The sequence below is a fragment of the Coenobita brevimanus genome, chromosome 26 (assembly GCF_032717465.1).
Source record: "Coenobita brevimanus isolate Jiangsu-jjx chromosome 26, ASM3271746v2, whole genome shotgun sequence".
Classification (NCBI taxonomy): Eukaryota; Metazoa; Arthropoda; class Malacostraca; order Decapoda; family Coenobitidae; genus Coenobita; species Coenobita brevimanus.
The window spans coordinates 13781131-13808775 of NC_136979.1; the positions used below are offsets into that span (position 1 = coordinate 13781131).

At 46.2% G+C, this 27645-nt stretch overlaps 1 protein-coding gene across 1 annotated transcript in view; it reads left to right on the plus strand.

Moving 5' to 3' along the window:
- The window catches only part of LOC145394071 (DNA polymerase lambda-like), a 342275-nt gene extending 338702 nt beyond the window's left edge, over nucleotides 1-3573 (plus strand). The window contains exon 9 of the mRNA XM_080268039.1: nucleotides 1395-3573. Within this exon, the coding sequence (XP_080124165.1) occupies nucleotides 1395-1502 (108 nt within the window). The 3' untranslated portion in view covers nucleotides 1503-3573. The remainder of the gene's footprint in view (nucleotides 1-1394) is intronic.
- The last annotated feature ends 24072 nt before the right edge of the window (nucleotides 3574-27645 follow it).

The following is a 27645-nucleotide window of genomic DNA, read 5'->3' on the forward strand; positions in this document are numbered from 1 at the left end:
GACAGTCCTGAATAGGAAAATAATCCATGCAATTGTGTCCTTCCATTGTTGATGTTTGAGACCGTGAACTATGCTAAACTAAAGGGGTTAAATGCGATAACTCAGATTCAGAGGGTGGCGAATTTATTTAGGATTTGCATATTACTGTTCATTATTGTCTGTATCGTATCCTAGTAACATCAACAAATTCAAGGTTGCACCCTTCCTCGTGTGTGTGTGTAATTCACCGGGTCGGTCAGGATCACTTGATGGTCGTGATCGTCAGCTTTTACCCTCCCGGAAGGGAGCTGAGAGCTCATATAGTCCGATCTAAGGGCAAGGCCGTGACCTTCACACACGCACACACCCGTCCCCTTGTTCAAGGGGGACAGTAACCACCCACTTCGTCAGTGAAACTTTTTGCAACCTGAGCAAGGCGCAAACTCCCGTCTACCAGATGGCAAGCGAGAACGTTACCACTGCGCCAGCGAGTGGTGTGTGTGTGTGTGTGTGTGTGTGTGTGTGTGTGTCCAACTCTGGGCATATGCTTCACCGCCTGTTCCCAGGACCCAGTAGTCCTCCTGCATACCACACAGTTCCACATGTCACCCTTCGGCGCTAACATCCACCATCCATATTGAAAATGTGCTTGGTGGCTGTCTGATACAGGACTGCGGTATTGGCATTAGCAGGGGTAGTTTTATGACATGTCGGCGGTTCTTTTCGTAGATCAGTAAAGTCAGCTTTATGAAATTCAGTCCTTGAACTTTTCCCTGCCCCAGCTGGGATTCGAACCTGGGACTGCAAGCCATCTCTCTACTGATGCAGCAACCCTTTACAGTTAGTATTGTAATGAAAACAGGAGTTGGTGCGCTTTAAAAATATTTGATTATTTTAGTGTGCCTGTTACAAAAAAAACTGAAAACTGCTGCATTGCTGTATATAGAACATAATACAGTATAGTAGCCCCTATTTACGAGTAATTTGTTAAAGGTATAAATAAGTGGGAGATTTTTCTCACCTTAGCAGATCACAACTTGTTATCTGGCTCTCTTTTCCCCTTCTCCTTCCTCCTCCCACTTTTTGTACACCTGGACAATTATCCTGCATCCCCTTTCTCCTTTCATCTTTGTTAGAGTGAGGATGTATTCAGTATATCAGAATAAAATGAACTGCATTGGTAGAGACTGGCGAGTGGTGGCTTGTGCTAAACAGGCTTTTAGCGTGGAAGCTTGATCCTGGTGGAGTTAATGGCATGCTAGCCAGGTATAGTAAATCCCCACAACAGACTTGGCCAGATATAATTAACTGTCACCTTCCCTTGATCTTAGCCGATGTCGTGTGTAGCTTGAGAAGCTGACTTTCAAGTGCTTCAAGGTTACTCTTAATATGTATTTTTTTTTTTTTTCCTGCAGGGTCGTGAGAAACTGAATGAGGGTCAGTTGTTGGACACTCCATCTGAGGAATCAATTTTCACACATCTTGGCCTTCAGTATCGACCACCCCAGGAACGTGACCACTAACCTTTTCTCCAAGCACAGCAGGAAAAAATAACAGTATCTTTGAGCTTTTCAGCATTTATTCATATTAGTGAACTAGGTAGTAATTTTCATTTGTTCTACGGCAGAGTAGCTAATTGTAGATATTTTAATGATATTAATTTTAGTCAGTCAAAGGTTGTATAGCATCACCAAAGATTACCTGAACACCTGGATGTCATGCCTGGTTTTAGAATAGTGTACTTTGAAGCCGTTGCACTGATGTATGAAGCAATAACCATCACTGTTAGGTATACAAGGAGAGCTGTTTTCAGATTCTTCAGTTATATATTTCAAAATTCATGGCACTTTGCGATGTTCAGGTAAGTGCAATTTCCCAATTCTGCATTCGTCAGGATCAAAAGGCTCCTATAAAAATGGTATATATAGAAGAAAACCAAAAAAGTATCATTACCTTTTTTCTAATTCTCAAATTATTTCGCTAAACTATACTTTAGCAGTAAGCAGCAACTATATTGTTAGCGTTTGCCTGATTCTCTTGTGCCCCACCCCCTTGGCCACGCCCACACCCGTCGGCCCGAATAGGAGTTCTGAGACAGTCTTGCCGAGCCAATGTTGGGTAAGCATGTCAGGCACTCTCGCTAATCGAAGCAACAAAACTTTTACTTAACCCCTTAACTGCATTGATATCTTTTCCATTTAACTATGAAATGCTTTGTAGTAAAGGATGTTGGATAAAGTACCAAGGAACGTCATCGGCCTGAAAGGTTTGTAAAGTAACGAAAGTTCCCTCTATGAAAATAAAAAGGTACACATTCTACAAAGAACTTAGTGTTTTGACATTTTTCCTTAAATATGCTATCCACACACACACACACACACACAAAACCCTTTTCCCTCAATAAGATTTTACTGACTTCACGTAAATAGAATGAGATTTCTCATTTCGAAGCGAAGCCAGTGACATTTCATTTTCCTACTTCTATATTCAAACCTCTGATGTTAAGGAAATAAATAGGGAAAATTACAATATGGTTATGATACTGTGGTAACTTACCAACCATGACAAATAGATGACTTAATATGTTTAACAGTAATTGTGGGACAGCTGCGATGTGTTAATGCCAAGCTCCGAACTTTCTTGGCGGCAATCAGCTGCAGTCGGAGGAGGAGGCAGGTTGGTTCTTTTCAAACTGATTTTGATTCATTTTGCAAATTTTAGTGTTTCCTTTGTCATAAACAAATGAATTCAAAGTAAAAGTAAATAATACGATACTATTTCGTGGTAAGGCTCATTATTCTACCAGTAAGAAGAATAATTATCTCAGCCAATCAGCAACGAGTAGAGCTGGAAGAGGGCGGGACATCAGTAGGGGGCGGGGCACAAGAAAAACTGGCCAACGCGAACGGTAAAGTGACGTGCTAGCGTGGACTTCAGACATTCATGTGTTACTCCTGTCAGTAACAATTTACCACCCACCAGTCATGGTTTTGGTAAGGTACAGATAACATACTGAATTTCAATGAATATCTACTTAATTATTTATTAATCTTTAAATAACTTCCGTGGCCCATATACTTCTGCATTTGGCAGCTATCGTACACCACAACTGTTGGAAAGTAAGCAACACAAATTGACTCCCACCTTCGAATACTGATGCTTTTTGTGGAGTAAAATAATATAATACGGGCTTCTTTTTATTGTTCAAAATACAATAGAGATTGCAGGAAAGCATACTGGAGGTGCTAAGCAATAACCAACCTTTGGTTCTGTTGAATGATGTTGCCAGAGGGTGCCAGTGGTCATGTAGAGTTGCCTTTTAAAATTATTTTCAGTGCCAGAGCTAAAGATACTATTCACCTTCATGACTATGACTAACATTGTAGAACATGCTAATATTGTAAATGCTGATACAGTAATCTAAAAGTGTCATTATTTTTAGGAAAAATTAGGAAATACTTGTCCAGTTTGCAGCAGCAAATGTGGCAATATTCATGAAATATGGCACTTTAGCTTAAAGGTTGATGCAGTACTCTAGCCTCTTTATATATATATATATATATATATATATATATATATATATATATATATATAGCAGATAACAATAGCAAATAGGCATTTAAATAGGGGTGTTGATTTATAAGAAAACTCTTGCCAAGGTCTGGTGCTGTATTGATTCCCGCTGAAAATAATTTTTACTTATGCACTCACAGACTGTATGCGAGCATTCATTGGTGAGTGTAATAGAATATGTGTGAATCAAATTGGGCCAATGGCAGCAGATGCAGAGTTTAGCAACATCTTTTAAGCTTTATATGTTAGGTGGTTGTTGTGTATATGTACGCAACAATATATCTTGCTCTTGTTTTCCTGAATAAAAATCTAATGAATTCTCTGTTCTCTGGCTTTGGCTACCCTGTTATTCTCTGAGTAAATATATCTGCTTTTTACTTTTCCCCAGATTCTACTGACAATGAAAAATTATTCGACTATCTTACTCCTTAGATGGAACACACCCTATTAATTTCTCCTTTCTCTTTAATCTCCATTCTTGGTGATTTCTTTGTTCACCACCACCTTTAGCTCACCTCTCCTTTCACTGATCCACATGGTAAACAAGCCTATATCTTTCCCATCCTTAATGGCCTGCAGCTTGTGCAACACCCTACCTGTATCCTCCACTGCCTTGGAGAGAGTTCCAACATACTTTACCGTTTCCTTATAACTAATCCTTCTGCGTATGCTGTTAATCTTTTTTCTCCGCTGGGCTCCCCCATCACAGCCTTATCACCTTATCATGTCTTATCGCCCCAGTTAGGCCTGTGGACCCTTACAATATGCGGTGGCTTTGGAACTTTGGGGCTGCAGATTGGGGAGGCCCTCAGGCTGCACTTTTGATTTTCTCTGCAATGATTATTGGTTCCTTGAATGAGGGCCCTCTGAGTGTGCCTCACGCATTAAGGAGATTATTTTCTCAGGCATGAAAGCAAACATTCCTTTCTCTTATACTGTGACTAATGGAAAAAAATCTTGGTTTAATCACACTTGCTCTAATGCTGCCTGCAACAAGGAGAGGTCCTTCAAAAGGTTCAAGTGCCAACCCATCACTGACTCTCATTCCTTTTATGTTTCTGCCCGGAATCGTGCTTAGTCTGTCCTTCACTCTGCTAAATATAATTTAATTTGTATTAAATGCTCAGAACTCTCCAATCCAAATTCTTCCCAGTCCTTCTGGCACTGTGCAAAAAAAAAAAAAAAAAAATTCTAACAACTTTCATCCTTCTCTTTTCCGCTCTTATGAAACCGTAGCAGTTTCTTCTGCTGATAAAACACAACTCCTCACTCAGACTTTCTCCTCCAGTTCGACCTTCGACGATTTCAGTGCTGTTCCTCCCTATCTATCTATCTATCTATCTATCTATAGCCCGACGCCCTAATCCCGCAAAGGGTGGCTGCAGACAAAACGCTTCCAAGTCACTCTGTCACCCACCATTTGACTACCCTCCCCCCAACTCACCCCCCCTCCCTCATATACCTCTCAACTCCATCCCTCCACCTCATCCTCGGTCTACCCCTCCCTCTCCCTCCCTCCACCTCACCTACATACACCCTCTTAGTCAGTCTTTCATTCTCCATTCTCTCCACATGTTCCTCCCTAAGTCTACTAATACCAAGTCGGTTCACTTTCCATCAATGCACAGGGAGGCGTGGCTTCTGTGACATCAGCTGGCTTAAGTAACAGAAAATGTATAAAAGGGCAGACTCAAATTAAACATTAATGATAAGGGAAAAGAGGAAGGAGCAGAAGTGTGGACTCGTTTAACCCTGTAATATAGCAGTAGGTTCCCTCATACCCCTACACCTTCCCTCACACATTTCAGTCCCTTCCCTCACTTCTCCGGACTGAAAATGTGTCATGGTTGATAAGTGGAGCACGCATACTCTCACCATCATGGTCAAGAGTCAACTGAACACTGGGGTTTCATGCCAGAACCAGTCGACGTCACTACAATGCTCCGCCCCCTGCGCGAGCTTGTAGCTGTTTTAGAATGAAGTGATCCGACTTGGTATTAGTAGACTTAGGTTCCTCCATCACTTACCCCCTCTGACTTCCCCATGGCTGACATTAAAATTTCTTCAAGTGATGTACTTTCTGCCATCACTGACCTTAGTCTAATAAGGTATATGGACCTAATGGGGTCCCTCCTGCTGTCCTCAAGAACAGTACTGCTTCTGTTCTTACACCCTGCCTAGGTAAACTCGTCTTTGTCTCAGATTGTACCTTTCCCTCTTGCTGGAAGTTTGTTCTCATTCAGCCTTTCCCAATGAAGGGTGACCATGCTCAACCCTCTGACTATTTCCCAATTGCTGTAACGTCCTTTATTTCAAAAGTTTTTGAAGCTATAAATAAATAAAGCATCTTTTCTATCATAACCTTTTTAATCGTCAGTATGGGTTCTGCCGGGGATGCTCCACTGGTGACCTTTTCACTTTCCTTTCAGACTCCTCCTTGCTTTCGGGACTTTGGCAAAAGCTTTGCCATTGCACATGACACCTCAAAACTCAAAAGCTTTCTATCGAGTCTGACATAAATCTTTAATTTCCAAATTGTCCTCTTACGGTTTCTATCCTTCTGTCTGTAGGCTACTTTCATCTTTAGCTTCCTTTCTGGTCGTTCTGCAGCTGCTTTTGTTGACAGCCACCTTTCTCCTACAGCTGTCAGTAGTGTTGCTCCCCAGGGCTCTATTCTATCACCAACTCCCTTTCTTCCATTCATCAGCGACCTGCTAAGCTGTACATCGAACCCTATTCACTCATACGCTGATAACTCCACCCTTCACTTTTCCATCCCCTTCTCGCAGCATCCATTTCTGCAGTTGCTTAAAAAAACAAGGGATGAGGCTATGGTACACCTAATGTCTGACTTGCGTCATGTTTCAGACTGGGGCAGAAGTAATCGTGTTGTTTTTAATGCAGCTATGACTCAGTTCTTACATCTTTCGATCCGTCAAAATCCACGAGAGGAATATCGTCTAATTTTTAGCAATACTCAACTAAATTCTGCATCATCTTTGAATATACTTGGAGCTTCAGTCTCTCGGGATTTATCTTAGAAAGATCATGTTACCTTCCTTGTAAAATCTGCTTCCAGTACATTAGGTCTGCTTTGCTGACTCTCTTTAACCCTGCACAGTTGTTGACTCTGTACACAGATATTATTCACCACGGTGCAGAGTATAACTCTCATATGTGGGGAAGCTCCCTATATAAAGCTCTTCTTAACAAACTGGAATCAAAGTCTTTTCTTATCTTTAATTCTCCTCTTACTTGCCTCTTTCAACCTCTATCTCTAAACCACCCTGTTGCATCTTTATCTCTTTTCTGTCGCTACTTCAGTGGTCACTGCTTCTCTAAACCGTCTGCTTGCATCACTCCACCACCGCGGCAGCACCCGACTAGCAGCAAACTTTCATCACTTTTCTTTCCGACTTTCTAATGTAAGAGTTAACAATTACCCCCAGTCCTTCATGTATGGAAGAGGTCAACTCTGGAACTATCTCCCTCTGTCTGTCTTTCCTACTACGTATGATTTCCAGTCTTTAAAACAGTGTCCAGGCATCTCGAAATGCACGTATCTTGAAGCTGGCTCTCTGTTATCTTGTTTTTATTTTTTCTTGGATGGAACAATTTGTGGGCTTCTAGCTTTGGTTCCTTCTTCCCTGCATTAAAAAAATAGGTAAATATTCAGATAACAGCCTTCTTGAAGCATACAGCATTGAATGCAGTTTTAGACTACCGTTATTGTTGTAGTCTGTCTCCCTCTGTTTCCCTCTGTCTGTATTTCCTACTTCCTATGATCTCCAGTCTTTCAGACGCAGTGTGTCCAGGCATCTCGAAATGATCGGATCTTGAATTTGGCTCTCTTGTATTTTGTTTTTCTCTTGGAAGGAACAATAATTTCGGGCTCGCGGCCTTTGGTTCCTTCTTCCTCGCATTTTAAAAAAAAGTCATGGCCCTGGAGAGCGGGGGGGGGGGGAGGTTGTTGATAGTACTAAAGCACCAGAACCTGGACCCAAGGGGGCTTGGAATGCCAGCCAGAAACTGACTTATAAAAAGTAAATATCTTTCAGTAGATTGGTTATAATATATATTTTTTTTTTATATGTAAAAAGGGTCAGGTACCCATAACACTCTTACAACCAGACCCCAAAGGAGTCATCTTGCCTGACTACAATTACTGCTACCGCAACACCGTGTGGAAGAATTATTTTTTGTTTTTCACTCGTACTGAAAACACTGTAGGAAGAATTCTCTGCTGAGTGAGTTTAGAGAGTGGAGAAATCGATTGGCTCACGTTTGTTCACTGTTGACCCCTAAAGATTAGTTTCTTGCCCTTCCCGCTCAGAAAATGGAAAAAATAAAACAAAATTGCTATACAAGATGTATAAAACTTGGCTTATCTAGAATAAAGTTAGTATCTCTTGGTCTCGGTCTTGCTGGGTGATACAAGTAAATGGTATTGGCCAGTACAGCCATTTTACCCTCATGTCGATAATGCAGTTTAATTACAATGGTGTTAAGTTGGGGGTTTTGTCACATGTTGATTTTCTTAACCGCAGACAGTTATTAGTGTGCTGAACTAGAGCAGCATTCATTGTGTTTGTCATACCCTCAAAAAACACAATTTAACTGCTGGTCAGCAAGTAATACACCCCTTTATAAAGATGCTAAGATTAGCCAAGCAGGGGCTCAGCCAGGTGCTTCTGCTAACAATGGGGCCAAACTGTGGCAGATTGCCTTTGAAAATGCGCGTCATATGCTTCAGAAATAACCCAAACGTTTTTGTTATGCTAGGTGTTTTTAGGTCGACTTCTCATCCTAAGATCACCAGCTACTGAGTGGGGTTCTCTTTCGAGACCGGAACTAGAATACACTACAAGAGGAACAGGGCATAAAAACTCGGCAGACCAACCTTACACATATATTGTCTTAATTACAATCCTTTACAATATGCAGCAATAATATACAGGGACAGGTAAATATGGACACTGTCAGGCTTGTCTCGGACTGCTGGGGCCTGGGGTAGTTACAGGTGGCGCCCAAGAGTGGGAGGTAACTTGTCAGGCATGCCCTCTCATAGGGGGCAAGGAACTACTGCCAGGAGTGATGTCGTTTGGATGGGGCTGTTGGTTGGCATACAGGGAGACCCTTTCCTGGTGGGGCCTTGACCTCGGAGGTGGCCCTTTGGACTGAGGCTGAAAAGGGCCAACAGGCATGCCTGCCATTGCCTACTCCTGGTGGAGGATCACTTGCAGGTGGGGCTCAGGAGGCCCTGCCCCAGGGTCCTGGGGGTGTCACTAGGTGACTGAGGGCTGCAGTCTCCTCAGGGTTGGACTGCTGTCAGCAACTGCCTGTGGCGTCCCTTCCTTACGGTGTCCGTTAGCTGCGGGCGTCGTCCAGGGGTGGCCTGTAGGGTGTGGATCACCAGGCTCAGGATAGGTCCTCGCCACCACTCCTCGAACTGCAACTCCTCTGGGAGCTGCATCTGTGAGAAGAGAGAGAGAGAGAGAGACGTCCCACTCGGCCTCCAGATGGGTGGTGGGCCAAGCCAGGAACTTCCTCTAAAGGGGTAGTCTCAGGGACTATGGATAAAGGGCATACAGTGGCCATCCCTTCCCTGGTGCATACAGTGTCTTTCACCAGGGTTCCACGAGCCCTAGAGACAACAGCTGAAGGGCGTACAGTGGCCACCCCTTCCCCAGTGCATACAGTGGCCATCACTGCAGTGCTGTTCCCTAAGGAGGAGGCAGACAAAGGGCGTACAGTAGCCGTCCCTTCCTTAGTGCATACAGTGGCCGTCACCACTGTTCTGCCTCTGCCTGGTCTACCAGCCGACATTCTTACAGTGGCCATCACGTCCTGCCTGGTGCATACAGTGGCCGTCATCGTAAGGCTGCAGGTGGCAACAGCTGAAGGGCATGCAGTGGCCATCCCTTTCCCGGTGCGTACAGTGATCGTCACCGCGGTGCTGCTTGGGACTGTGCTGCGACAAGTCACACCCCGATCCTGGTGAGGGTTGGTCTGGCTGGAGAGTAGTCTACCAGCACTGCATACCTCTCATCAGGTCTGCTTGAGAGGAAGAGGGGCGCATGGTGGTGGGGGATGTAAGACGCTCTGGTTCAGGTCCCTTACATGCTCTATGCACCTCCCTGTGGGCTCCTCCTGGGGTGGGTGTTGGGCCGGTGGTCTTCCCTGGGATGGGTGTTGTGACACCCCTACCTGGGCTTCCCATGGGGGTTGGCACTTTACCACCATTGGTGGGGAAAAAGTCACATCCCTGTGACTGGAGGTGGTAGGTGTCCGAGGTGATGGTTCAGTGTGAGGTGGCAGAGGAGAGTGTTCCAGTGTTGGGTGGGTGGATTGGGCTGCTGGTGCAGAGCGTAGTTGATGTGGAGGGTGGTGTGTGGTGTCTGCACTAGGAGGTGGAGGAGGTGGGGTGTCCCTTGGATCCAGTGGTGTTTTCCCTGGGCAGGGAACCAGGTCACATGGCGTATATTTATCTCCGGTGGTGGTGGGTGGTCGAGTCCTCCTGGCTAAATGTTGGCGACAGGTGAGGTGACCTGGGTTTGAGGGGGTCACCAGGGGCTGGTGGAGGTGGTTGGTTTGGTGAGTGTTGGGGGTGCTGGGGGTGTGGGTGAGGGTGTGGATGTGTATTTAATGGTGGGTGGGAGAGCCGGCTGGATCTGGTAGTGGCAGTGGCGAGGGCGGGTATGGGTGAGGGTGTGGATGTGTATCTAGCTGGTAAGCAGGAGAGCCAGCTGGATCTGGTAGTGGTGGTGTGAGGACGGGTGTGGGTGGCAAGGAACTTGGGCCATGTGGTGAAGTGACCGGGCTTGGATGGGTGTTTGATTGTCTTGGTGTTAGAGTATGTGGAGTGGTGGTGGGTGAGAGGCTGATGCGTGGGGTGTATGTGGGGGGAAACTGTGTGGGTGTAGGGGTGGTGGTGGGTGGCGATGTGGTGGGGCCACGTGGTGCATTGGCTGGGCATGGGCGGGTGGTAGATTATCTTGGTGGTGAAGTACGCGAAGTTGTAGTGGCGTTGGTGAGCGAGGGGCTGGTTCATGGTCTGGCATCAGAGATGGTTTGGGAGTGGGTGTGTGTGTGGGGGAAAATGAGTGGGTGTAGGGGTGGTGGTAGGTGTTATGCAGTGTTAGTGATGTGGTGAGGTGACTGAGGGTGGGTGGGGGTCTCTGGGGGGTGGGCCTGTGTGCCCGGTGATGGCAGTGTGGTGGCGAGTGCTGGGGTGGGGGATGAGGTCACCGGGGATGAGTGGGGAGTCTGTGGTGAGGGTGTGGAGTTGGTGGGGGGTATGGTGGGAGGTGTGATTGTGGAGGAGGGAGTGAGTGAGGGTGAGGAGTGTGATGGTGTGAGATAGCAGGTATATGAGTCAGTTGTGTGGTCAGGGGAGGCGGGTGGTGGTGTGGCGTGCTGGGTGGGGGAGTTAGTGTGATTGTGGAGGGGGGAGTTAGTGTGATTGTGGAGGAGGGAGTGAGTGAGGGTGAGGAGTGTGATGGTGTGAGATAGCAGGTATATTAGTCAGTTGTGTGGTCAGGGGAGGTGGGTGGTGATGTGGCGTGCTGGGTGGGGGAGTTAGTGTGGTGTGGTTGAGAGGTGGCAGGTCGGGGTCGGAAAAGATGCACATGGCAATTGCGATATGTGCTGGGGGCATTGTGATATTGGATAGAGGTGACCGTGTGGCGGCTTTGGGTAGCTGGTCTCCATTGGGCAGCTATGAATTGTTCCCACATGTCATGAATGGGGCACTGGTGATTACAAGCTGAAAATTCCCACGGATCTATGGAAATCTGATTAGTGTTTTTATTAGAAGGGGGGTGCCTTTTGGTGGGGCGCGCCCTGGCCCTACTGGGTGGTGTTGGTGAAACTGTGCATCTGGGGCACATCCATGGTTTTGGGGGTTGTGTCGGATTCATCAGGATTCTGCTCATTGCTCCAATGTGTTACGTGGTGGTGTGAAGGGCGAGAAGATGCCTGATAAGTTGAATATCCCTGTCATGGTCTCCCATTGGGTCAAAGATTATGAAATGTTCCCTTATGGTGCTGGGTAAGATCCTTAACAGGGCATTGAAGATAAGTTGTTCCCAGGTGGCTGTCGGTCTCCGAGTAAGCGGCGGTGACGAGTCGCCTGGCCTGGATGAGTGTTTCATCCAGGTTGCTGTCGTAGGTGAGGGAGTCGAGCTGTGATGAGGCTACGACTTTCCCTAAGGATGGGGTGACTGCCTGAATCAAGATTTGGGTGAATTTCGCCCATGTTAATTCCATGACGATCTTGGAGGCGATACTTGATACTGCCTTACCCACGTGCGACTGGGTAATAGCTATCTTCACCCTGTCATTTTCAATGCCTATTACCAGTAGTGGCTTAACCATGGACAGGTATACATTGATGTCATATTGCTCAGGATTGAATTTTGACAGTTGAACGTGAGGTTTGGCCACCATTGAGCTAGATTTCCCTGTTTTGCTCCTCTCTGTTTTCTGATCGTGTTAAGAACCACCGTTGGCCACCAGTGTTATGCTAGGTGTTTTTAGGTCGACTTCTCGTCCTAAGAACACTGGCTACTGAGGGGGGTTCTCTTTTGAGACTGGGGGCCAGATACTTAAAACGTTTAACGGCACCTTTTATGCCAAAGGCACCATTACACATCGCCATTTCATGAAAGCCGCATACTCAAAACCTCGGCTGGGTGCGGCCATAGTGGAAAACATGGCTCGTTACGGCCCTTCATACGAGGTTTGCCGAGGATACGATGGTAAATCGGAACGGTAACGTGGTAAAATTGCCGACGATACCACGGGCATTTGGAATTCATCTGGATGGATTCCTGCTGAGGATACGATGGGCAAAACAGTGTGACCAAAAGCCAGGCGACTCGACAGAGAATATATCGTACTACAGCATTAAACATTTAGCCTAACACTGAATACTTATTAATATTATAGAATAAATATCAATCGTTTTGAAACCCTTATAAATTGTTAATATTTCCTATACAGAGGAAACTGTGATGTCGATAAAATAATCACGTGTTTGCAACTGAGGACTCCACTGCAGCTAGACGTACTGCTACCAGACGTACTGGTATAACCGACAGAGCTTCCGGATAATGTGACGTAATGTATACTTCTCATCGGCGTGTGTACCTGTTTGTAAACAAGTTTGCTTCTCCTTATTCTTTACCGAGTCAGTGACAGCGATCACTTTCCACAGTCGCTAGACGGGGCTCTGGCAATAGTGTGAGAAGCATGTCCTTTGCCGAGGATACGAGGAACGTGTGTGATAGCGTCCAAGTTTTGTTCCACTTACATCTTCCTCGGCCGTTCCTGATACGAGGTACCGTGTGATACCCTCTTAGTGCCTGATGGGACTGACAGGGACGGGGGAGCTCTAGCGACCAAAAGTCGCCTTTCCTGGACAACAACAACAACAAGTGGATGATGTGTTTTGGTGGACCTCGCTCGTATTTAGTTGAATTACTGCCTCAATACCTTATTTAGAGTGGCATGGTTTGCATCAAAAGTAGTTACTGGGTAGCAAGATACCATATTCTAGTCATAATGACGTAACTGGGGAATATGTGTGGTATGTGGATGTAGTCAACTCGGCGGTTGAGGCACATACTGTTTAATGCTGTTTCTTCAATATATTTAGCCATAATTCATGCAGCACCAACGTGTGTCTAATGTTAAAGTTGTTTGCCCAGTGCATATACAATAGGTATTTATATGCCGCAGTATATTAACAATTCAGTGTGATTTCTGTTGGATCAGTCACTCCCAGCATAAGCCTCACAGCTTCAGCTAGAGGAATTGCAGTACTTCAGTTAAAAGTATTTGGAATATATTCAGTTTTCACCCTAATAGTTACTGATCTGAAGTAAGTCAGGTTGCAGGTAAATTTTATATTCCAGGCAATGTGTGGAAAATGTAATTTTATGAAAACCCTAGTCAGTTTGTGAAATGGATTTTAACTTGGGTTGATCATTGTTATATTAGTATAAATGAAGGTTGTGGTAAGGTGTGGTTAAATTACAGTATTTAAGAAGGGTTAGGTTAGGCTAGGTAATGTTAGAGTAATGTTAGGTTTGGTTAGTATAGATTTGTTTAATAAAAGTTATGGCTAGGTTATGATAAGTTGCACAAAGCATAATCTAAATTAATCTAATCTAATCCAACCTAGCCATATTTAACCAAACCTGACCTGACTTTAACTGAAATCTAACCAAAATCATCCTGGTCTAAAAATCCATTTCGCTGACTGACTAGTGATTTCACAAAATAACTATTTTCACAGGATTTCCTGTAACATTACAGGCTATAACCTACTGTTTATTTGGTTGCTGTGGTTGCTAAAGTGAGTACTGTGAAGTATGTGGTTAGGAATGAAGATTATGGCAGTCTAATTTTGGTTTGGCAAGCACGTGTTTTTTTTTTTTTTTTTTTTTTTTTAATCTGGTCACCTTTCCCCCATAATATCCCTCGAGCATTAAACCAAATCCTCGTTGTCTTAAGGGTATGGCACCTAACCTGGAGGTGCAAAGGCCCACTACAGTAAAATGCAACAGCGGAAAATCCACCCACGACGGGATTCGCCACAATTACTCTTTGAATATGGTAGGTTAGATCTGGATAGCCAAGGTTATGATAGGTTAGGCCAGTTTAGGATATTGGTAGGTTATATTAAGGTTTGTTGTCCAAAACTACAATTTTATCCCCTAAAATTTCCAATGTTATACCAACTGAACTCAACCAAAACTAACTAAACCTAATTATTGTAAATTAATTACGACAGGAAACATATAGCTTTATGGGAATGTTGTGCGTATGATGAGACATCTGCTGTTGTAGTTGGGCCTATACGCTACAAGGCAGACAAAATCAAGGAAAATTTGGCTTGAAATTGAGATGCAGTAATGCTGGTGTTTCTCCCATCATTTAACAAAATTTCTCTCTCTGGGATAGCAGCTGCTGTTCCACCAGTGGGCCTAGGAAATGAAATAGCAACTACTTTTCGTGCTTAGATAAGAGGAATACTGACCAGACAAATACCTTGTTATATATGTGTGCTTCATTGAATTTGTTTAACCGGTGATTTCATTAAGTTCCTAGGGAATTCATGAAATGAGTTAAAATTAGGATGGCCCAAGTAGGGTTAGGATAATTTGGGCGGTGGTTAGGTTAGGCTAGGATAATTGAGGCTAAGTTTAGGTTAGTTAGGTTAACTTGGGCTGTGGTTAGGTTAGGCTGGCATAATCGAGGTTAAGGTTAGTCAGGTAAGGTTAGGTTAAATTTAATATAGATGCTAAGTTGTTAATCGTTCATCCGAATTAACCTGACTAACCTAGCCTAACCTAAACTTAACTTTGATTGTCTCAGCCTAACGTAACCGCAGTCTAAATTAACCTAACCTTTATTAACCTTTTCTGATTTTAACTAATTTCACGAATTCCTAAAGGATTTCATAAAATCACAGGTTACACAAAGTCCCTGTATTGTGGTGTATATATATATATATATATATATATATATATATATATATATATATATATATATATATATAATATGTGTGCATTAAATATTTAAGGTGTTAATTCTTTTTCTGTGCTATAATATGTGTGCATTAAATATTTAAGGTGTTAATTCTTTTTCTGTGCCTGCCCTCCTCTCTTCCTATTTCTCCCGTCTTTCCTGTCACTTCCTATTGCTTTTCTTTCCTTTACAGGTGGCTTTACATTGAGTGACAGGCCAAATAGTTTCCTGTAAGCCAAGAAACCATTTACAGCGCTGGGTGGTAACCACATAACCAAACCATACGTGCTCCCTATGTGTGAGCAAGTGGATTGGTGGACGGTTAGTGCCCCTCCCCATAAAACAAAGCAACTCAAAGTCAAATGGCCACCCCTTACGGGATTATGGCATCTGGCAATAGATATATAGATACTGAATGTCCTGTACACATATGAATAGACCGTATCTTTATTTTGGGCAATGAGTTATAGGTCCCTCATAAAACTTTGAAGTTAGTGCGATTGAATCCTAGCTTATGTTTATTCACCATTCCCAAAAAATATCACTACGAAAACGGAAATATGTCGAGACATCTTCGTTGCACCCTCACTTCATGTTTTGTTTACGTCAGCTGAGAGGAAATACTGCCTTGCAATTGGCAGACACTTCCTTAGAGTATTTTTATAACGCTGCTGTGATTGGCTGGGGTATCAAACGGCGCCTTCTGAGGGAAAGTTGCCTTTCCACGGAAAAGCACACCAATAGGCGCTTTCAAAATCGTTTGAGTATCCAACCTTACACATATATTGCCTTAATTACGATCCTTTACAATATACAGCAATAATATACAGGTACAGGTAAATGTGGACACTGTCAGGCTAGTCTTGGGCTTCTGGGGCCTGGGCTAGTTACAGGTGGTGCCAGGTGTGGGAGATAACTCGTCAGGCGTGCCCTCCCACAGAGGGCACGGAACTACTGCCAGGGATGATGTCATTCGGCTGGGGCTGTTGGTTGGCGTACAGGGAGGCCCTTTCCTGGTGGGGCCTCGACCTGGGAGGTGGCCCTCTGGACTGGGGCCCAACAGGGCCAGCCTGCCTTCGCCTGCTCCTGGTGAAGGGTCGTCTGTGGGTGGGGCTCGGGAGGCCCCACACTGGGGTCCTGGGGATGTCCCTGGGTGACTGAGGGCTGCAGTCTCCTCTGGGTTGGACTGCTGTCAGGAGCTGTCTGTGGCGTCCCTTCCTCATGGCGTCCGTCAGCAGCGGGCGTCGTCCAGGGGCAGCCTGTAGGGCGTGGATCCCCAGGCTCAGGATAGGTCCTCGCCACCACTCCTCGAACTGCAACTCCTCTGGGGAGCTGCACCCGTGAGGAGAGAGAGAGAGAGAGAGAGACTTCCCACTCGGCCTTTGGATGGGTGGTGGGCCGAGCCAGGGACTTCCTTCAAATGGGTAGTCTCAGTGACTGTGGATAAAGGGTGTACAGTGGCCATCCCTTCCCTGGTGTGTACAGTGGCTGTCACCGCAGTTCCACAAGCTGTGGAGACAACAGCTGAAGGGCGTACAGTGGCCGTCACCGTGGTGCTGTTCCCTAAGGAGAAGGCAGACAAAGGGGGTACAGTGGCCCTCCCTTCCCCGGTGTGTATAGTGGCTGTCACCGTGGTTCTGCCTCTGCCTGGTCTACCAGCCGATGCGCATACAGTGGCTGTCACGTCCTGCCTGGTGCGTACAGTGGCCATCACTGTGGGGCTGCAGAAGGTAACAGCTGAAGGGCGTACAGTAGCCCTCCCTTCCTTGTTGCGTACAGTGGCTGTCACCGCGATTCTGCCTCTGCCTGGTCTACCAGTCGACATGTGCACAGTGGCCATCACGTTCTGCCTGGTGCATACAGTGGCCATCACCGTGAGGCTGCAGAGGGCAAGAGCTGAAGGGCATATAGTGGCCATCACTGCTGGGCTGCAGGGGGCAAGAGCTGAAGGGCATGTAGTGGCCGTCACCACAGGGCTGCAGGGGGCAAGAGCTGAAGGGCATATAGTGGCTGTCACCGCGGGGCTGCAGGGGGCAAGAGCTGAAGTGCATATAGTGGCCATCACCGCGGGGCTGCAGGGGGCAAGAGCTGAAGGGCATATAGTGGCCGTCCCTTCCCGGGTGTGCACAGTGGCCGTCACCATGGTGCTGCTTGGGTCTGTGCTGAGACAAGTCCCACCCCAATCCTGGCGAGGGCTGGTCTGGCTGGAGAGTAGTTTACCAGCACTGCGCACCTCTCATTGGGTCTACTTGAGAGGAAGAGGGGCACATGGTGGCAGGGGATGTAGGACCCTCTGGCTCAGATCCCTTACACGCTCTACGCACCTCCACGTGGGCTCCTCCCAGGATGGGTGTTGGGCCGTGGGTCCTCCCTGGGGTGGGTGTTGTGACACCTCTACCTGGGCTTCCCATGGGGGTGGGCACTTCAGATTTATCTGCTAAAATCTATCCTCTGATCCCCTCACTGACTGTAGAACTAGACTGGGATATATGGGATCTATAGGCTCCCCCAGACTTGTGCAAGTTTATGAATTCTTCAGTGTAATAGTATTGCTAAAGTCCAAACTGAGAGTATGAATGATATGCTTGAAAAGGGGCATATGCAGTGAGGCACAGATACTACATAACGCCAGAATTTTTAATTATCGGTGTTATTTTACGGGCAATGCGGAGTGCTCACATACGGGTGTTTTTTCATAATAATTTTATGTACACATTTTCGTCATTCGTTTAAGGTGAGGCCCGTGCCTTATAATGTCACAAAATACTTTGTGGTGTTCCAATGGTTTGTGGTGATGGGTATACAGTATATACTAAGGGATGAAGATTTACCGATTTTACACATTTGTACGAATAATTCTTGAGTTATACTTTTATTCAAATACTCCCAGTGGTCACCAACAAAGGTATTAAAAGAAAAAAGTTGTTTCACCAGATAGTCACTGCTTGCGGTACGACATGCTCTACAAATCAAAACACACCCACGTGTTTTCACTCGGCCCACACTAGCAAGATTTTGTGCATCTTGCCCTTCTTTCATATATTCTTGAATCAGATTTGCAGTCAGCCACAGCAATAAAGTGTGTCATATTAAATGTTGGCAAAGTCTGTTGACAAATGCACATTCACCAGGCACCTTGGAGCACTGAAGCCGAGACCGCATTATGGATCATTTTACAGCAGATAAATCTGCTAATTTGACTTGACAGCAATAATCATGACTTTATGATGGTATGAGGTCATACAAAGATGAATACTAATATAGCTCCCTAGTCCTACTGATTGCTACGCATAACAACTTCTAGCAGTGGCTATAATGGTTGGTATTTGTGAAATATAAGCGGTTTTACGCATATTATGTGTAAATGATAAATTAGACATATATATTAAGTATTATTTGCTTCCCAGAGAGTGAAAAGTTTCTGCATATATGAGTTGAGAGATAAATCATAGACCTTTGCTGTGTTTGTATCTTTGTCCCTGCGGTCTCTGTCTATGGGAAATGCAGTCTCTCTGACGAAAAAAATATGTTTTTTTCTTGTAATACCTCTGCTGGTGACCACTGGGAGTATTTTAATGAAAGCATAAATCAAGAAATATCCGTACATATATGTAAAACTGATAAATCTTCATCTCTTGACGTATATAGCCAACACCACAAAACATTCAAACATCACAAAGTTATTTTGTGACCTCATTTTTAGGCATGGGTCTCACCGTAAATGAATGAGAAAAATTTGCACATAATATTATGAAAAATACCTGTATGTGAGCAATTTACATTGCCTGCAAAATATAATCAGAAATTAAATATTCTGGAAGTACAGTATGTACTGTGGTATCTGTGCCTTGTTTTTGGGCTTAGTGAAGCATCTGTTTGAAAGGAAGTTACAAATCTTGAAGATGGGTAACCCCTAATAAGTTAAGTAATATTATTCATGCTACACCAGAATAATAAAAAATCATGTAAGGTAATTGTTTTCCCAAAGAACTTCACTATAGCCAGTAAATGCCAGAGTTTTCCACAGTTTTGCTTGTAACCTGCAAAGTATATCATATTTAATACTGTTACTGAAATACCCGTGTGGCGGGGTGAGCCAGACACCACCACCCCAGGAGGAGAGTACCGAGGAGCAATACCCACCCCACTAGGAGATGACAGGGAGGCTGGCTCCTCTGTCACAGCTTCCGGGCAAGAACATCTTATCCCTCATGCCCCACAGGCAGACCACCCGGCGGTATACAGGAAAAGGACACTACACTCCGGCAGAGGGAATGCATGCCAGAATCAGGGTGGGACTTGTAAAGACAAGCTCCCAAGCAGACCCTCGGACGTCAAGTCCCCTGGACTGGTCTCCTGTTTGACAGAGGACTCAGGAGGAGCCTCAAAGGCTGCTATTCCACACAAGGAGCAGCAGACAAATCATTGCCGTCCATTAGTTCTGTCTCCGGGACAGGAATCCCAAATCCAAAGGCTGGACAGCAGCCTCCGTCGGAGCTGAGGCAATAGCCGGGCGTATCCATCGGGCGCCTTCTCCCTGTCTTCACACCAAGGGCCGGAGAGCAGCCTCCGTCGGAGGTGTGGCAAGAGCCGGGCGTATCCATCGGGTGCCTTCTCCCCGCCTTCGGGACAAGGGCTGGAGAGCAGCCTTTATCGGAGCTGTGGCAATAGCTGGGCATATCCATCGGGCGCCTTCTCCCTACCTCCAGACCAAGGGCCGGAGACCAGCCTCTGTCAGAGCTGTGGCAGTAGCCAGGCGTATCCATCGGGCGCCTTCTCCCCACCTTCGGTACAACAGCTGGAGAGAAGCCTCTGTCGGAGCTGTGGCCATAGCTGGGCGTATCCATCAGGCGTCTTCTCCCTGCTAGCAGAACAATGGCCGGAGTGCAGCCTCCGTTGCAGCTGTGGCAGCAGCCGGGCGTATCCATTGGGCACCTACTCTCCACCGTCAGGGTCTGTGGAGTCTGGTGAGATGGTCGCTGGCTGCTCTCCCCCAGTCCATTTCCAGGCTTTGGTAGAGACAGGCACCTCCTGCCCCGACCACCCCTCTGGTGACGAAGTGAGGTGTCCCTCTGCCTGTTCCTCTTCACCAGAGGACGACTCCTGTCTCATTTCAGGGACCCCACCAGAGGTCGGAGCAGATGCAACGTCCCTGAGAGCCGGTGTTCTGTCACTGTAGCCCCCGGTGTTGTCGGACTCCTCCAGGATGAGAGGCCGCAGATCACCCCTGATGACCTCCTGCTGATTGCGAGACTGCAGCCCCGCTTGGACGGCTGCCCCAGCAGGACGTCCCGGCAGCTCGCCCCGGGCACCATCCTCTCCATGCCCAACCCCAGCTCCAGGCCTCCCCAGGTCCTCTTCCAGGACCCCGACCATGACGAAGGGCCGGCGCCGAGCAGCGCGCCTCCTGGCCCTCTTCGGCCCCAGCCCTGAGAGCCTACCCTCCTGCCAGGCCGCAGCAGCTAGGGAGCCGCCCCATGCACAACCCACTTACTCCCCCAAGGACTTGTGGCAACCTTGCAGAACAGCTGCCCCTGTACTACTCACTGGGTGCCCCACCTCCCACACTGGGCCAACACCTGAAGCTCCCGGCATAGGCCTTCCTGCCCCGTGAGCTTGTCCTCCACTCCGCCAGAACTGTGAGTAGATTCCTGTTTGTGACCCTCCCAAATCCCTCCCCAGTGTCTCGGTCCTCACTAAGATTCTCTTCCTGTCCCCGGCCCCAGAGATACTCAACCCTACCCAGTGTGACTCACCCCCAGTATACTACAGTGAATTCTATTACTCGTGCGGAGTGCCCGACGCCCATATACGGGACAGTTTCCCTACAGTGACCGCCCTCCGCAGTGTTACTTGTTCCCTCACAGAACCACAATCCCCAGTGTGATCCTCCTCAGTGTCTGCGTTCCTCCCCCGTCCCGCTCTCCCCAGTGTACTCACCCTCCCCAGACTCTCCACCCCCCCCTCCCATAACGGTTAGTGTAAGGTAGTGTGTACCTCTGTCCCCTGTATCATACATGTAGAATAAGGTTAACTAGGACACTATCCAGGCCATTCGGGTGTATTATATTATCTAGGAGCTCGTATCTGTCACGCGGACACCTAGACTTTGGGGTCAGGACATATAATTGTCCCAGGCGTTACACACCTGTCGTGCCTAGCACCAGACATTATATAGCTTTTCCTCTAGAAAGTGTGTAAAGACTAAGACTAGCTAGGGCCTCGTAATTGTCACGCGGATACATTGTATTAGCTTGGATCTCGTAACCGTCATGTGGATACCTAGGGTTAAGGACCGGAGAGACACTGTCATACGCATTAGAGAGAGGGTACACTGTGTGTTGCCTGACATTCCTGTGAAGCTTTGCTTGTAACACTGTGTATCAGGAAGGTGTAATTCCGTGTAAAGGGTAAAGACTTGCTGAACTAGGTAGAGAGTAATGATTGCATCTGTTATTTTGAGTCATTGCAGTTCCTTTGTTTTGATCATAGAACCTTGTGTGTACTTGCCGTGTGATAATATATAAGTGTGCTTTTGACCTGTGGTGTTTGTATTTTCCTTCCTTGTCGACACTGACCTGGTGGGGAATAAAGAACCCAGAACCGCACCATGTCTGGAACCGAGGAGTCGAGACCCAGAACATGCTGCATAACAGTTACAACTGTAGAGTTCGTAGGTGTGACATGAACAATGCAGAGACAGGTCTGATGATTAATCAAGGGCTGCTGAGCACCTCTAGGTCTTTTTCCTTCAAGGCACATCTAAGGTGCACTTGCAAAACACTGTTCTCTCTCTCTCTCTCTCTCTCTCTCTCTCTCTCTCTCTCTCTCTCCCCCTCTCTCTCTCCCTCACTCTCTCTCTCTCTCTCTCTCTCTCTCTCTCTTTCTCTGATACATCTTGCTCACTGTCCAGCTACTGACTGACTGACTCTCATTTACAGGCTCTGTTATGCACTTCACTGATGAGCTCTCACTGTCTGGCTCACTATCTCTGTCACGGACTCTTTCTATCACTATCTGTCGGTCATTGACTTTCTGACTATTCACCAACCATTCATCACTCCTTTCTGACTGGCTGCCTCACCCAAATGAAATGCCACTGACTGGATGCTGCACACAAAACTCCCTCTGTCCGTTTCACACTGGCTCAGTGACTAAAACTGACCCATCTTGAATGCAGTACAGTTATTTAAATAACCCTCCCACCCACCCGGCTTCCCCTACTTTTGCAGCCTAGAAAATTCTAGACCCTAGTGCTTATATTATCAGTACACAATAACAGTAATGGCAAGAGCTAATTCGTAAGGCAAGACAGAAGAAAATAAAACAGCATGCCGAAATCTCCACAAAGTTCCTCACATCTATAATAAAAACATTAACCTATTCCATTTCCATAACACCTAATATCTAGATTGTTCCTCACATCTCAAGACATAAACACTAAACTAATCCTACCAACATAACACTGGTCCTCCCTCAAAACTGTGTCATCCCCAATACAACCACAAATCCTACCCATGTACAAATATATGTTACGTGATAATCTTCCAGCTTAATGGGTCGTTGTTATTGCTCCTGCTGTCTAGGTCTCCCGGGATCTGGAGCACCCTCTGTTTCAGAACCGTCTGTTGAGTCTCCACGGTAATTGCAGCATCCTGAGTGTTGAGCGAGGGAAGGCTGGCCCCCTCTGAGCCCTCTGGAAGAAGATTTGGACTGCCAGTGCTGTCAGTGACTCCGTCACTCTGCTGGGCTCTCCTTTCATCTCTGTTGTCCAGCAAGTCCTTGGCTTTACATCAAGTGTACTTCCCAGGTCCATGGAATCTCCACAGACAATTGTCATGGATGATCTTCTGCCTGGTCCTTCTCTCCCCTTTGATACTGTAGGTCACATCTGAGAGATGGTCAACACCATGTATAGTCCTTCCCAGGGACACTGAAGTTTGGGAGACTGATCCTTCATCTGGGAATTGTAGAGCCACACTCGGCCTCCTACCTAGAAGTTTATGTGGCTAGCTCACAGGCTGTACCCCTGCTTCATGGCCTACTGGAGAACTTCAGTGTCCTGTGAGCTTGATAATGCATCTCATCCATTATCTTCTCCAGACTTCAAGCAAACTCAGAGGCATTCATTGGGAAACCCTCTGGTAGCCTCCAAGTTAATAGGTCTACTGGCAGTGCAAATCGTGCCCAAATATCATCTTCACTGGAGAGTATCCAGTAGCCTCATGAACTGTAGACCTGTAGGCCATCAGCAGAGCAGCCACTCAATCTGCCCTTCCATACAGTGCTGGGCAGCTCCTGCCCCAGTGTCCAATTGAATACATCTGACTAGGAATGGAGTGGTGTAGTCCTGGTCTTCCTGATGCTCAGCAACTTGCAACACTTGGCAGAGACTGCAGACTCGAAGTTGCTTGCTTGGTCCAAGTGGCGCTCATTAGGACCAAAACGGCAAAAAAACTGGTTCACCAGCACCCATGCAACAGTAGTGGTCTACTGATCTGAGGTGGCATATGTCTCAGGCCACTTGGTGAAAGAGTCCATTGCTACACAGAAGTATCTGTTCCCATCTGTCGTGAAAGGCGAAGGTCCAACAGTGGCCACTGTGACCCCGTCAATTGAAGCTCCAGACTGGTACAGCTGCAGTGGAGAACAATGGCCCCTCTTGGGTCCCGTCTTCGAGCAGCAGACATCCCATGTCTGGCACCAATCCACCACACCCTTCCACTTTCCAATGCAGTAGAGCCTTTGAGGCAGGAGGTTCAAGGTCTTCTTCACTCCTGGGTGTCCACTGGTTATGCTATTATGCATCTCCTTCAGAACTGGCGCCTGCAACATCGGCAGTATCACCAGCTAGTAGCTGTGAATTCCATAAGGAGTCATCCGGTGGTGCTGCAGTTCTCTGTTGTCCAGTTGCAGAGTATCCCACTGAGCCCAGTTTGTGTTAGTACCAGGACTTGCGTGAGATCCTCACGTCCACTGGGTGCACTGAACTTTGGCTCAGGAACTCCACAGCTGGCTGTAAATCCTGATCCTCCAACCGCTGCTTTCTCATATCAGTTGCAAGGCATTCTGACTCCATTACTGTACTGTATGGCAACTTTTATTCATGTTATCTTACTGTTTGTCATGGTGCTTGAAACTCACTCATGTGACTTTAGAAATGGACTCCCATGGGAGATGTTTTATGCTGATGACTTAGTATTGATTGCAGAGAACAAAAGAGGGGCATAGGAAAGATTTAGAAAGTGGACAGATGAAATGGGGCACAAAGGTTTCAGAGTCAATGTGGATAAAAGAAAAGTGATTATATCTAGTTCAGGTGGTAGTACTGTCAAAGCAGAGGGAGAAAGGCCATGTACAGTTTGCCACAAGGGTGTGGGAAGTAACTTCATCTTGTGCAGTATTTGTGATAAGTGGGTGCAAAAGAGATGTGGTAATATTGGAGGCAGGCTGCGAGATAATGTTGATTTTGTGTGTGGAGTGTGTCGGGGAGAGCATATACAGATTGTCAGGCATAAAGGGCTTGATATTCCTGGTGAGTCTCTTGAGTGTGTAAAAGAGTTTTAGTGTTTGAGGGACATGTTATTTGCTGAAAATGTGGCTAGAGTAAGGAGTGGATGGAAGAAGTTCAGGGAGCTGTTGCCTCTCTTAACACTGAGAGGGCTTTGCCTTTGGGATAAGGGATCTTTGTATGCAGCATATGTTAGGAGTGTAATGCTGTGTGATAGTGAGACCTGGGCAGTAAAGAAAGAGGATATTTGTAGGCTTCAACGTACAGAACTGACAGTGAACAGGTGGATTTATATTGTCCTTGAATATGAGGTTTGGTAGAGCTAGGTTTACGATTCAAGAGTTGAGACTAAAGGTGGGACTGGAGTATGTTGGTGCTGTGAATTTGAGGGGCAAACTTAGATGGTTTGGACATGTGGAGAGGATGGAGGATGATAGCTGGGTGTAGAAAGTGAAAACTGTGAATGTCAGGGGTAGGGTTGTGAGAGGGAGACCGAAAAAAACCTGGGATGAGGTCATAGAGTGTGACATCAGGGATAAGGGACTGAATAGGCAGGCTGCTAGAGATCGAGCAGCATGGAGAGGCTCTATTAGCTGGCCTAGGCCAGCACGATCAAGCATGTTATAAACTGATATGATGACAACAATGAAGACCTTCATTGTGGCTATGGTGCTAAGATTCTGGGAGCATGGTCTCCAGCTTAAGCTGCCAGCATTTCCATGGATTTGTCTGATCTGGTGATCAGTCGTGTAGTTATGGTGCTCCAGCTTTTCAATCCACCGAGCTAGCTCTCCTTCGGGGTTCTTCAGGGACTTTAGACACCTCAGTGCCACATAGTCAGTATGGATTACAAAGCCTGGCCTGTACAAGTAAGGATGGAAGTAGTCGAGGCTCCTTACTATTGCTAGAAGTTTCCTCTGAGTAACAGTAGTTCCTCTCTGTTGCATTGAGTTTCCTTAGCCACCACTTTCTCTGTATCGTCAAATGTCTGGAGAGCACACTACCAATCCTGAAATCACTGGTGTCAAGTCCAAGAAGAAAGGTCTGGAGGGATCTGGACACACAAGCACCAATGTACTGCTCCAAGCTCCTTTCAGGTGTTTGAAGGAGTCTTCAGCTGACTCACACCTCAAAAACTTGTGCCCCCTTTTCATGAGCCAGTGTAGTGGTGGTGCAATGGTGACAAAGTTCTTCACAAACTGGCATTAGTAGGAATACAAACCCCAGAAACTCTGCAGTTCCCTTACAGTGGTTGGCACTGGCCTGTCCCTCACAGCAGCTACCTTCTCAGCATCATTGCACACTCCTGACTCACTTACGATGTGGCCAAGATACTGGACTTCCTTCTGGAACAGGCAACAGTTCATGTGGCTGAGCTTAAAGTGTACAGTTTTCAATTGATCGAAGGCTTCTGACAGCCTCTCCGATTCTTACTTGAAAGTCTTGCCAAAAACCATCACATCATTCAGGTAGATCAGGGCTGTCTTCCAATGTAGTCTTTCCAGTACCCTTTCCATCAGATGCTTGAAAGTAGGCAGAATGTTAACCCCTGCTGTGCTCATCATCTCATATGAGGTGATATCCTTGCTGCGCTGATCGCCTCATATAAGGCGATGGGTTTCTACGTCATAATTTCAAGCATGAGGAAGTGTCAGTGGTTTTGATGGGAACGTTGAGCCTCCTTCTACACCATCAGACCTGTTGCCAATCCCACCCACACGGCAGTTGCCAAATACTGCATATTTAGTAATTCAGATATGCAGGCCACCCCTGGCTGCCCTGATGATCTCATATGAGGTGATGCGTCTCCACACCATAATTTCAATCATGAGGAAGCGTTAGTGGTTTCCATGGGAATGTTAAGTCTCCCCCTACACTATCAGGGCTGGTGCCAATCCCTGCCACAATGCAGTTGCCAAGTACCGCATATTAAGTAATTCAGTTTTTACTTGTAGCCCAGCAATGGTGGACTCACGCCTGTCTACCTCCCACGGTGCTGGCGACTTATCGCAGCCCCCACACACGGCCAAGAGACGTAAATTATAAAAAGACAAAGGTGATGAAGAGTCTGAGCTGAGAAACACTTGATCTGATTGTCATGAGGGAATGTGAATTTAGGAATAAAAAGCTGATATAAATATATAATCAGTAAACATAAGGTGAATCGACTTGTGAAATCAAGTATTAAGTTTTACTTTATGCTGGCTTACTTCGCCGATTCTCTAAAGACAAGAATCTTATAAACTTTCCCTACAGTACACAGCGGAGTCTAACTACTCATGAATGCTGTATCATTGGTACTGTTGGCCTCTAAGAAAGTGTTTTTTTTGCCCTCTGGCAATCAATAACTAATACTAATAATGGACAGGTCCTTGCTGGTGCTTAACTCCTGGCTGGCACAACGGATTTAAATTTAAATATGGAAGAACAGGCTTAAATACCAGTCGTGATTAAGAAGTTTGTGCGAACAGGGAGTAGCACAGCAAAGTTGGCTCAATGTGGAGAAATCAAACACGATTCTACATTACATTAAGCTCAAGACAAGAACTATGAATTTATTAATTACAATGAAATAAATTTATGTTACATGAATCTCAAAAATGAATTCAAGTGGGGAATTCACTGTTGCAGGGGGACTAGTGAATTCAAATATCAAAGGAAATACACTCACTGATTCAAAAAGCTAGTCTTAAACCTAGGAAAACGACCGGAAATACTGGACAGTGGAGGGAACGGAGCTAGCTGTGGAGAGCTGGGTGTCTCTGCTAAGGCACTGAAATTCACTGATAAGATCAGTACAACTGACCACCAACTCGGTAGGGAGATACGGGTAATCTTTGAACTCTGGAGACTGTAGGCACTAAGAAGAAGGCCTGCTCTCAGCGCTGGCACGATGACCCTACTCCCGTGGTTGTCTGACACCAAGTGAGCTGGGTATGGGGGGGTGAGAAATGGCCTTGTTCACCGGAAGTGGGCGTGGCCTAACTCCAATGGTCAACGGAGGCAAGGCGAATAGATATATATTGTGCAATAAAATCACTCAGAGG